The sequence below is a fragment of the Scardinius erythrophthalmus genome, assembly GCF_964197995.2.
Source record: "Scardinius erythrophthalmus genome assembly, chromosome: 7".
Lineage (NCBI taxonomy): Eukaryota > Metazoa > Chordata > Actinopteri > Cypriniformes > Leuciscidae > Scardinius > Scardinius erythrophthalmus.
This window is the reverse complement of record NC_138227.1, coordinates 32,883,962-32,896,235: the sequence shown is the minus strand read 5'-3', so window position 1 is coordinate 32,896,235 and position 12,274 is coordinate 32,883,962. Positions and strand designations below refer to the sequence as shown.

The following is a 12,274-nucleotide window of genomic DNA, read 5'->3' as shown; positions in this document are numbered from 1 at the left end:
GTTATTTTTAGAACGCATCACCTTATTATTTCCATGGCAACACGTCATGCTTGTCCCGTGACACATCGCAGCCACAATAGCGCTGTATGACACATGTAATGCTTATTTCATTTGTCCTTTTTATTAAAAATATATTTTTTATAAAACTTGTTGGCTATGTCATCAACTACCTGAAATACAATTCTCAAATACATGTAAGTGAATGTGTTTCGTCATTTAAAAACCTTTATGATGATCCTATTAGTTGATCTATAACTTGCGATGGGCGCCGCCATGTTTAGATTTACAACACGTAAATTCATCCACTTCTCCTGAAATACATAAAAGTAAGTGTCAGCGCTAGCCAAAGCACGTTTGAATTTAGCAGTTGATCACGTGATGCGCTGACCGTTCTGATCACACCAGTGTGATTGTACGCCTCAAAGGGTTAATATTATATTACCAACTTTTGTACCATCTTTTGCTGTGCCTGTGAGCTCCACAGCAGACTTCTTCCCAGCAGTTAAAGGACAAATCAAGTGAAAAATGAACCTGGGTTAATTAACACATGGTTACCGTGTCGATCGTTCCCTGCGATGCGTTTTCATGAAAATCGAATGTAAAGAGTTTTATCTTTAAAAACAGATTAGCTCATAGCAGTAGTATATTGGGCACAGAGTAAGTAAAAGTAAATCGCTAGTTAATACCACTAACAAGGCTCAAAATAGCCTCACACTAACACGGTAACATAATGAGGGTCCCTACATGCAAAACGAAGCATTGAGAACTTTGTAAGTGTACAGACAGTTTAATAAGAAGATACTTTATAAAGACAGTACATTACGCGTTGACATGCAGGATCCATCTTGGAAAACAGTCTCGACTAGTCGAGCCACGAACGCCGTGCTACGTTAGATTTCACAAACGTAATTCCTATCGACCAGCTCATATCGCACGGCGTTCGTGGCTCGACTAGTCGAGACTATTTTCCAAGATGGATCCTGCATGTCAACGCGTAATGTACTGTCTTTATAAAGTATCTTCTTATTAAACTGTCTGTACATTTACAAAGTTCTCAATGCTTCGGTTTGTATGTAAGGACCCTCATTATGTTACCGTGTTAGTGTGAGGCTATTTTGAGCCTTGTTAGTGGTATTAACTAGCGATTTATTTTTACTTACTCTGTGCCCAATATACTACTGTTATGAGCTAATCTGTTTTTAAAGATAAAACTCTTTACATTCGATTTTCATGAAAACGCATCGCAGGGAACGATCGACACGGTAACCATGTGTTAATTAACCCCAGGTTCATTTTTCACTTGATTTGTCCTTTAAAGCGGCATCACGTCACAAATGTTCACTTCTCAAAAAGTTCCACAATGCCCGGGATGTGTAGTGAGCCAGGGTCCTGACTGTCCTCACCAGTGCCCGAATTAGTGTACATGATATACTGATTCACGACTACATTAATCCGGATAGACTTGAAAACAGAGTTATCGTTTCAAAACGCTCACAATACAGGTATAAACATGAATATCTATGGGTTCAATATGCGTCACATGACTAAACTTGCGTCGTCATTTTCAAATACCTCCGTTGCATAATAAAGAATAAAGTTCACAGTCTAGATTTTCTACAACGCGAAACCGACGTTCTCAAATGTATCCACTTTGGAGAGCGTTTTCAAAAAGCTTTGTTTTCGTTGCTAAAAACACATCTCAGTGTGGACGGAAGACCAAAACTGAGAGAAAAAGATGCGTTTTCAAACGAAAGCGTATTCGTGTGGACAAGGCCTCAGGAAGCTGATTGAGACACACTATGATTGATCACTTTCGGTGGCGCTCTTTTAGAGAGGCAATCATGACTACATTTCATTTCACATCTGCTGTTGTCCTTTATGAAAAGTAAGAAAACTGCTTTGTATTGGTGTTTGGTGCATAAAGTCAAGAGAACATTGTAAGCGCAGTGCTACATCTCGACTGCAGCTGTAGATGGACAAAGACACACTGTGAGCGTCACGGGCCGCTGTGATGCAGACGCTTGGAAGATTTGACCAAGTTTGAGTGGGAAGCAAGCATGCATAGAGTGGGATTGTTGGCATGTCGTCTCATTCACACAGTTCAGGGTGTGTTCGCCCTATTGCGTGTTTGTGCGTGATTTCAAGGCCCATTTGCATGGTTTTGCATCTGATATGCCACAACCTTTACATGATTTGCATCTCTATTCAAAAGAAAGCATTTCAGGATTTTTTCTTTTCTTCAGAAGTGTCTTGCCCTCGATCTCCATACTGTAACCTTCCCTCGCTCTCAGTCTTACCCCACAGACGCAGCCGTCTCTTCCTGGGGTGTAAAGGCGATATTCATGGTGGAAATCACTGAAAACCACTGTTATACAGTGGCCTCAAGAAGTATTTGGACCCTTCAGCTTCATTTAAACATGTCTTGATGCTGGTGCATTGGATGATATCTGCAAATACATTGATGCTAGAGCTTTCCTCAAAACCAACTTCACCTCTTAGAGCCGTTTTGCAATGACTTTTAACCAGCTGATATTGCAGTGGATGTGTGAAGTCTTCTCAAGTTCACACAGGAGCAGAGTAGGTCATCACATCAATCCCATAAAGCCTACTGTGCCATATTTGATACACAAATACCTCTAAATTATCAACGTGATCTAAACTTTGCTGAAAAACCTGTTGTACATCATCAACAACAAGCCTTCTGTCGTCTGATTGATCAAAGCAAAGGCCTTTAGTACAATTGAAGAAAAAAATGGTTCTTGTGTCTTTATTCTGTGAAATCTTTACAGATTCTTGTTGTAAATGTAAGAATAACGTTTATATTGTTAGCAGTATTTAAGTAATATTATATTGTAGTAATAAACACTTACTGGACTGAATCAGCTTACTTGATAATCCATTATTTTTTAGAAAAATCATGTTAAAATGTGAACATCAAATACGATCCCTCAGGCTTTTGAGGAGCATTTGTTCATCATCATCAATCAATCATCATTTTATTGCAGTACATCATACATTTTAAAACTACAGAGCTTTGATCATGAAACTAAGCATTGAACTATCGTCTTACTAAGACGTAATATTGGGAGATATAGAGTGACGGCTGATATTTATATGCATTTTATGTAAGTATCTGCTATACTGTTATAAACTGATTCACATTAAGCTTTCATAATTTCATCTTGGCCATATAAATTTCAGCAACTGCACCAAACTGCATATTTTTGCATAATAAATACATTTTCTTCCTTGAGTATGAACTTCATATTCTCACTATATCATACGATATGAGACATAAAAGCCTGATGTATCAAATTTGCTTCTCAAAAATACACAAATGTCTAAATGTTGAATGTGTCTTCATACCTCTATTTTAATTAAACGCCACTCAGTTTAATAGCATCAGTATCTAAAGCAACAGCATTCATAATTTTATGTGGCTCAAGTGTCCAAATACTTTTTAGGGCCACCCATTTATCTTTGAGCTTGAGAAACAATGCAAGATAAGAGAAGACATCAAATCGATTTGACTAATGTATAAATAATTCAATTTGATTCGATACAAGGAACGATGTTTCGATTCATCAGTTTAATTTGTGTTGTGTTTCATAATTGTTTTACTTTTTATTGCAAAGCTTATAATAGACGGTTTGATGACATATTTAATCTGTGACAACTTGGACTATCACAACAGAATGTGATAAATGTGATTTTTAGCCTTATAAATTGCTTATTGACCAGCGTGATTCAACATTAAGTGGTCATTTTCAGGACTGATGCTCTTGAAAAGGCAGAATTATTTTAATGGTACATTTCACTGCACACAAGTAATGTGAATCACATTTATAGTTTGCTTACAGCCTGTAAAACTTAATCAGCTTGAGAGCTCTAATTTGTGAGCAAATCACCATTTCCATTCAGTCAAAGCTGGGATGCATTCAAGCTTCTTCTTGTCTGTGAAATGCTTTTTCCTTTCAGAAACTCCCAGCTCTTATTTGTGAACATCAGCTTGACTATGTTTGTGTTTGCAGGCCACATTTCCCTGGTAACGCCATCCAGCTACAGCCCAGCCGCCAAGATCACACTAGGAACGGTCAATTCAAATGTGGGAGCCCAGATGGTCAGTGTCACACCAACACCAGTGTACAAACACACACACCTTTTTAAATGCATGTAAACAAGCAGCACTTCATAATCTCTCAAACACTCACATTAAATCTAAGGCTGCAGTTGCTCCAGGCTAGGGTTGCAACATTCTGGGAATTTTCATGGCTGGACTCTTTCCATGGGAATTAATGGGTATAAACTGGGAATTTGCAAAATTGCAGGTTAGCCTTAAATGTACTTAAACAGGTGTTACGACCCGCTAGGGGTCGGCCGTAACATGAACAAGAATGAGTCTCACTACCAGAGAAATATATATAAAAAAATCAAATACGTTTATTTCCAAAGGGGTTTAGTGTCAGGGGCAGACAAGCCCAACATAACAAACAAAAACTATCTTTTGTTTCACCTCTAAAATTCCTATAAAAAAAAGAAAAAAAAAATACAATTTAAACTTACCTACCTCCCTAAAGCAAAAACAATGTGAAAAGATACACTAAATAAAATGGCGTCAAACCCCCTTACCTCCCTTAATTTGGCAAAAATATATACTAAAATATTTACAGGAGATAAATGTGCAAGTACGTAACAAACAAAACAGAATCCAATATCGTTGTCAAACAGGCGTGGGTCAGTTCACAAGGATAAACAGAGGTTCACAATCACAAATCACAATCTCAAACAAACATTTAAAATTTCTCTGATATGACACTCTAGACTAGACGATGATGATGATACAAAACATTAGCGAAGTGGTTACGATCAAGGACGGCACAATAGTGGCCTCTGTTGAGTGTTTGGGGCGGTCCTTATATCTGGATCAGGTGTGGAGGAGAACCAATCGCAGCCTCCACCAAATTATCACCAGATACCGCCCACCTGTAACACAAACAAGCACATGCACATACACAGACAATAATACACAGACAATAATACACTGGACAGAATGGAAGCAATGAGCAAATGACTCAGACTCATAACACAGGGTACTTAAATGTAGTTAAAAAAAAAAATCTTTCCGCAAAATCTTGGTTAAAACAATTTCAGTTGAATTTCTATGTTCTAATTTCTTCATTTTTAATATATAGTAAAGTGTCATTTATTCCTGTGATGGCAAAGCTGAATTTTCAGCATCATTGCTCCAGTCTTCAGTGTCACATGATCCTTCTGAAATCATTCTAATAAACAGTTGTGCTGCTTAATATCAATACACAACACTGAAAATAAAAGTATCAAATCGACACTCAAATAAATAACATGCATAACAATTGCTGCAATAAAAATATTTACTAAATCAAAAGTAATTAATTGAAAAATATATCAATATGCAATAAAAACAACAACTAACATGCCTGCTACTATAACTATAACTATAACAAAATGTTTATATTTATGTTTGTATATGATACAGTTTATATACATTTCCCCAAATGTCCAATTAATTCTTATAAATTCCATTTAAGTTTCCAACTTGGAATATTTCCAAAATTCCCCAGATTAAGTTCCCATGGAAAGTCTCCGGAAATTGACCGGAAATGTTCAGCAGCAATACTCCAGACTCACTTAAATGGTTACAAAAGTGACAAAATTAAAGTGCAACGGCAATTAATTATATTCGCCATTGGCAACAACTTTATCACATTTATTTTCATGAGCATTTATGTTCGTTTTGAAATGGTTTAAAAACATTTAAGAGGAACCGAAATTCTGACCAAAGTAGACTGAAAATGTTGAATCTTGAATGCTCGAAGTAAAATGCAGTAAATCTGCTAAACACAATGAGGAATATTTATATTTATGCTATGATATAAATCAACTTTGTAATAAATGTCAATATTTGTCAATCTACAGTATATTAAATGTATCTAAAAAATACTTTTAAAGAAATTATTCACCAAAAATGAATCAAACATCTCAATTCTGTTGTATGTTTTAATCTGATTAATCAGATCAAATTAGGTTAATTTCAACATTTATTAATATCTGTTAATATTATTTAATGGACCTGAGCTTGCATCAGCTAAAAATAGTTGTATTTTTATTAACTGACTTTAACAAAGATTAATAAATACTGTAACAAACATATTGCTCATTATCAGTGTTGGTTAATGGCAACTGATGTTAACTAAAGAGACCTTATTGTTCAGTGCTACCGATAAATAAACAAAAAGTGCTAACTTTACCAATCCCGTTCACAAATTCCTGTGTGAAAGATGTTTGTGCTGCAGTTCGTTCTGTAGCCAGTAGTGGGCAGTGAGACTTCAGAGAACAGTGATTTGCATGTGCTTGTCTGCTGTACATGGACAATAGGAAACTGAAGGGGTGGAGGAGGAGGGTGTTTACGGGTCAGTATGGCTGCACTCAGCAGAACAATAGAAAGGAATGTTGAAGAGATGGACTCGCACAATGGAGTTTAAAGGGAGGAAAGACACTGATGAAAGGGGAGGAAGTTGGAGAGAGAGACCTTGATGAGCTGAAGTTTGACAACAATGCTGCAGTAAACATCTATCAGGAAGGGTCTTCTGTGTAAATGCCTACATTTAAAGGTGAAATGTCATTTTTTTTCAGTGCTAAAATATGTCATTCTATACTAGCTCAATAGGAACCTGCAATTAAGCAATTGTTAGGTTGACTTCCTGAAGAGTGCAAACACTCATGCTTTGTTTGCATGTACTAACGTCATTTTCGGGACCCTGTTTGTCTCAACAATGGCAGTAGGACTGCATGGGAAACCTGTTTGGAAGCAGACATTATTTGTGCAGTTGTGTTTAGTGCCGCTAGAGGTGCGGAAACGACACCCTTCACCAAACAACGAGTCCTCGTGTTTGACGGCAGAGCAGAAGGGCCGAAAGCATGAAAGCAGAGGCTCAGAGGAGAACAAGCGCGCTGTGTGCCCGCACCTCTGCTAATGAGCTTATTAACGACCCTCGTTAGGACCCGCACTCACTCGTTACAGAGATGTGTGGCACACTTACACACAGATTCCTTTCCGACTTAGTAGATCTCACAGTTATGTCCTCCACACTCAGTGTCACCCGTGTAGCGTTTAACACGGTGCGAGAAATCAAGACGTAAAAACGTTGAACTTCCTGCATACTGCAGAGTGTACACCGCATACTTCCATGAAATTATGACATGATATACATTTTAAATAGTATGCCACCGTGTTGTCACATGACTGTCTTGTTATTGTTAACAAAAAAAAAAATATATATATATAACACATTAAATGTCAGAAGCACATAACACCATTACTAAAACTTAAACTAAAATGAAAACTGAAAATATAAAAATAATTCATTAGGGTAAACGTACCTATTAAGCTCACCAAAATCTACATTGAGACATTTTTAGTGCACAAGATATTGGTTTTAGTACAAGAAGTTATTTTAAAATAAAATATTAATCTCTCACACTATAATATTTCATTTTATTTTAAATGACAAAAGTATTTCAATTAAGATGTACATCATTAAATATAAAAAGTCTGGCTGTGCTTAATGGGTACGTTTTGTACCCTTTAAGCACACCCCTGTTCCCAATAAGCTCACAACAAGTTTTATTAAAAATTCTTGTTTATTTTAAACAACCTTTTTAAGGAATAATTGAAAAAAGTTTTATTTGAAGGTACAGAGTCAATCACAAAAAAACAGAACACTAAAATCAAGCAACAAGGCATTCAATTTGATCAGGTAGCCTATCCTATTCATAGTGACGTGTCATTCAAACTCATTGCAACATCTAGACTAGTCCACGTTCAGCTATGTGTAACCCATATTGAAAAATCAAATAACAAAACAAACCAATGTGCTCCTTAAAGGGATACTCCACTTTTTTTGGAAATAGGCTCATTTTACAACTCCCCCAGAGTTAAACAGTTGAGTTTTACCGTTTTCGAATCCTTTCAGCCGATCTCCGGGTCTGGCGGTACCACTTTTAGCATAGCTTAGCATAATGAATTGAACCGGACAAGACCATTAGCATCTCTCTCAAAAAAATGACCAAAGAGTTTCGATATTTTTCCTATTTAAAACTCGACTCTTCTGTAGTTACATTGTGTAATAAGACAGACGGAAAATGTAAAGTTTCAATTTTCTAGGCTGATATGGCTAGGAACTATACTCTCAAAATCGCACCTTTTCATTTTCCGTCGGTCTTAGTACACGATGTAACTACAGAAGAGTCGAGTTTTAAATAGCAAAAATATCGAAACTCTTTGGTCATTTTTTTGAGAGAGATGCTAATGGTCTTGTCCGGTTCAATTCATTATGCTAAGCTATGCAAAAAGTGGTACCGCCAGACCCGGAGATAGGCTGAATGGATTCGAAAACGGTAAAACTCAACTGTTTAACTCTGGGGGAGATTTAAAATGAGCTTATTTCCAAAAAAAGTGGAGTATCCCTTTAACTCTCTGGGTCAGAGCTTTCCTGTCTACTCCAAACTTCTTGGACAGATACGACAGGTTTCTGATGGCTCCTTCTTTGTATGACATGCCTCTTTCATCTTTGGGCATACACTATAGTTTCGTCTAGCTTTTGTCATCTTAAGACTGTGAAAATAAGTTTATTAATCATTTTTTTGAAGATTAACATAGTGACAACCATCAGTTAATATTTAAATTCTGATTATTAAGTATTTACATAGACGTTTAATGTGGGTGAGCTTAAAGGGAGCACACACTGTGCTTAATTGGAGCAAAAACATTTTTTAATTAATAAATATTAAATTAAAATTTAAAGGAAAATATTTAGCTAAATTAATAATCTAGGTAATGTATTAAGTTTATACCAATTTTAATATGAACAACTATTATAGACAATATCTATGAAATTATGCTTTTTCTAATTGATGTCAGTCACACTGAAGCTGTGTGATTGTCATAGTAGTGCACCCTTTAAGCTCACCTAACAATAATATGAATTCTTTAAAAATTACAGCAGTTTAAAACCACAGACTATCAATAAAATGTAAAATTATAATATTATGGATTTAAAAGTACAAGCCATTAATTCCTGTGAAGTAATATATTAATGTAGCACACAATCTTATACAGCTAGTAAGCTAGCTATGTTCGTAGCATCTGGGCTATGTTGCTAAAACTATCTTTTAGATCTAACTGTAATTATTTCCCACATCCAGGTTCCAGGTTATAATATGCAAAAGTCTAAACATTAATCTCTTAATTTTGCAATAAGATGATGTACTTCTTCAAAATAAAGGCTTAAACATATAAAAAATGCACATTTGAGGGGCTCCTCTTCTGGTGAAAGTTTTCAGACAGCTTTGAAAATAGCCGCCAGACAGTGTGAACACATGGACACACATATCTCAGTGTGCAATGGTCTGATTGGTTTAAAATTACAGGAGGTATATAGTAACAAACACATCAATTGGTTAATACATCAAATAGGATAATACATTGCTGTTTCTTTTTATAATCTGAGCTCCAAGATGGTAGTGTGCTTAATGGGTACTTGAGCTTAATAGGTACGTTTACCCTATATATAAAATATAAATTCAAAATATAAAAAGCTCATTCAAAATATTCATAAATATAACATTATATAAATAATACTAAAATAACACTGACATGTACGGAGCCTCACACATGACATGAGGGGGAAAACGTATATTGTGGTCACGAATTAATTTGTTCCCACGACTTACAGGGCGTTTTAAGTAAATTGTAAGTTTGTTATAATAATTTGTTCTCCTGATTTACTACATTGTGGCCATGTTGTAATAATTTGTTTCCTTGTTTTAATTCAGTCAAAACAAGGGAACAAATTAGTTTAAAGTGGCCACAATTTCCTAAAATGAGTTAACAAATTAAAACGAATGAAATGATTTTTAATTCGTGGCCACGATATATATATATATATATTAATCTGTATGCTTCGTAAACATGAACACATTACACTGCATACTTGAATCAGTTTGTCAAATTATCAGATTCCAGATAGCATGTTATAAATAAAACACAAGGTTTTGTATTTAAATATGAAAAAGATAAGTTGAATGACCTGGTAGGTTAAAAAACAAACAAATTGGCTACACGATTCCTCATTCATTCATCTCACTGGAAATAGATTTGAACACAAAGCATTGTGGGATACAGCAGGTGCGAGACCAGAAACGCTCAAGGTGACGGGCATTCATAAAACATAAACATAAAACATTCATACGCACCTATAGGGAGAGGAGAAGCTAGGACATCGCCTGCAGCGGACCATGGAAACGTCCGTTTAATCATTCCTTTAACTAAATAAATATAGTGTGATAAGATAATTATTGTTTATGAAATTATTTCATTCATCTATTTTTTTTTTTGTGTGTGATCTGGTTTTATTTAACCACAAAGTTTTGATATTATGCATCTCATACGCACCTCATGATGGACCAGATGTATGGTAGCGAGCCTTTCTGAATACATCCAGAGGGCCAGGAGGAGGACGATGGGTGCGGTGATGGATGAGGGTGTCCTTGCTGAGGCGTGTCTGCTCCCCTGGGGCTGCGGCACACACTCGCATGAGGAGAGATCCAGAGGGAGAGAGCTGGAGATAAATCAGGGACTCATCGCTCATGTACATCGGGATGAATGAGAACATGCTGGTGTCTGTCAGCAACACCACAGTGGAGGTCGCCCAAATCAAAAACGTCTATTGTACCTTCAGAAATCAACCCGTTAGCGTTCTCTTTCATCTCAGTGGCAGTTGTTCACTGGAAGTACACAACCTGGATGGAGAAACATGTTTTTTCCCATAATAGTATCCACCAGGAGGGGCTGACTGCCAAAACTAACATGAACCTTCCCTAGTGATGCTCTCTACCGGTCTTAACTTGTCACCTAACTATCTTCAGTTATAATTTGCATAACCTTACATTGTTTTCTTTCCTTTCTGTAGATTTTAAGCACACCGCAGAGAGTGTCTCACCCCGGGGGTATCCTCATCGGCAGCCCGTTCACGCCGCACACGACACCGGTTGCAATGGTTACTCAGGCACACCCTCCCGAGGGCAACGAATGGACCCCGGGGTGAGCCACGTGCACGCTTCTCAAGCACTGATTTTAATGGGAATGAAGTGCTCCTATGGCACTCTGATGTCCTCATATGAACTGATGGGGATTTGTTTTCTGCTTGAGTTTGGAGAAGCAGTTGTAAACTTTAAAACCTTACATAAGCTAGAGATATTTTATGTATTTGGCGAACTCAACCGTGTGTGTTTGTTGACTAACTGTGGCCTTCCCTTTGTTAGGAACAAAAAAAGGACACATGACTACATTGATTCCTATTACTCAGACAGGTGGGGCATCTGCTTTCACACTTTTAAAATCATGTTTAAAAAGATTTTTGTGAATGTATCAAAGAGGATTAGAAGAAAGAGAGATCAAAACGTGTAAATATTCACATGTGTTTTGCAGGGACGGACTGTGTTTGAGTGACTCCTCGTCCAGGTAAGTGAGTTGAGTTGAGGGACACTGGGATCAATAGACACACTCGTCTTTAAATGGATGTGCCCATGAGACAAATAAGTGTGTGTGCGAGAGAAAGAGTGCTGCAGTCTCACTAGGATTTATGAGGCTCAGATGTTAAGCAGGACAGTGGAGGATCACAGCTGCACACCCCAGTTGTGTTTCAGAGCCCCCGTGTCCCTAATGAGCTTCTCTGCTAACATAAAACACACTGTCAAGCCCTCCTTCAGCTGCTTCTCTCTCTTAATTGAGCATTATTTCTCACTGAGGAGCTCTGACGTCAGTAGTGTGTGCTAGATTTCACAGGGAGCCTGTGCTTTCCCCTACACTACTGAATGTGTTCCTGTAGAGCTCGTCTGTTTGGTTCATGCTGACATTTGTTCAGGAGTTCATCGAGTTCTTGTCCATATCACTACACATAATCCTCAATATATTTAGGTGTTTATCTAAATATTTGCTTGTACAAGTATAAATAATTATAGCCATTCGACATTACAGTGTAATTGAAAGCCATCATTTTGAACATTTAATGCGAGACACTACGGGTGAATAGGGTAAAAAATTAAACTAGCAGATATCACCTTGAGACTTTCGCAGTTGATTACCTACATTAAGATGAGAAAAAGATGTATTACAAGTTTTCTGTAATTTAATGTTTAAATATGCAAATTAGGCAATATCTAATTAAATATGCGC

The 12,274-nt window shown here is 36.8% G+C and overlaps 1 protein-coding gene across 4 annotated transcripts in view; it reads left to right on the top strand.

The window, feature by feature from the left end:
- tfdp2 (transcription factor Dp-2) overlaps positions 1–12,274 on the top strand; it is a 59,940-nt gene that overhangs the window by 23,999 nt on the left and 23,667 nt on the right. For all 4 annotated transcript variants that reach the window (XM_081371269.1, XM_081371268.1, XM_081371271.1 and 1 more), the window contains 4 exons: positions 4,032–4,120; positions 11,010–11,140; positions 11,362–11,409; positions 11,528–11,560. In XM_081371269.1, the coding sequence (XP_081227395.1) occupies positions 4,032–4,120; positions 11,010–11,140; positions 11,362–11,409; positions 11,528–11,560 (301 nt within the window). The remainder of the gene's footprint in view (positions 1–4,031; positions 4,121–11,009; positions 11,141–11,361; positions 11,410–11,527; positions 11,561–12,274) is intronic.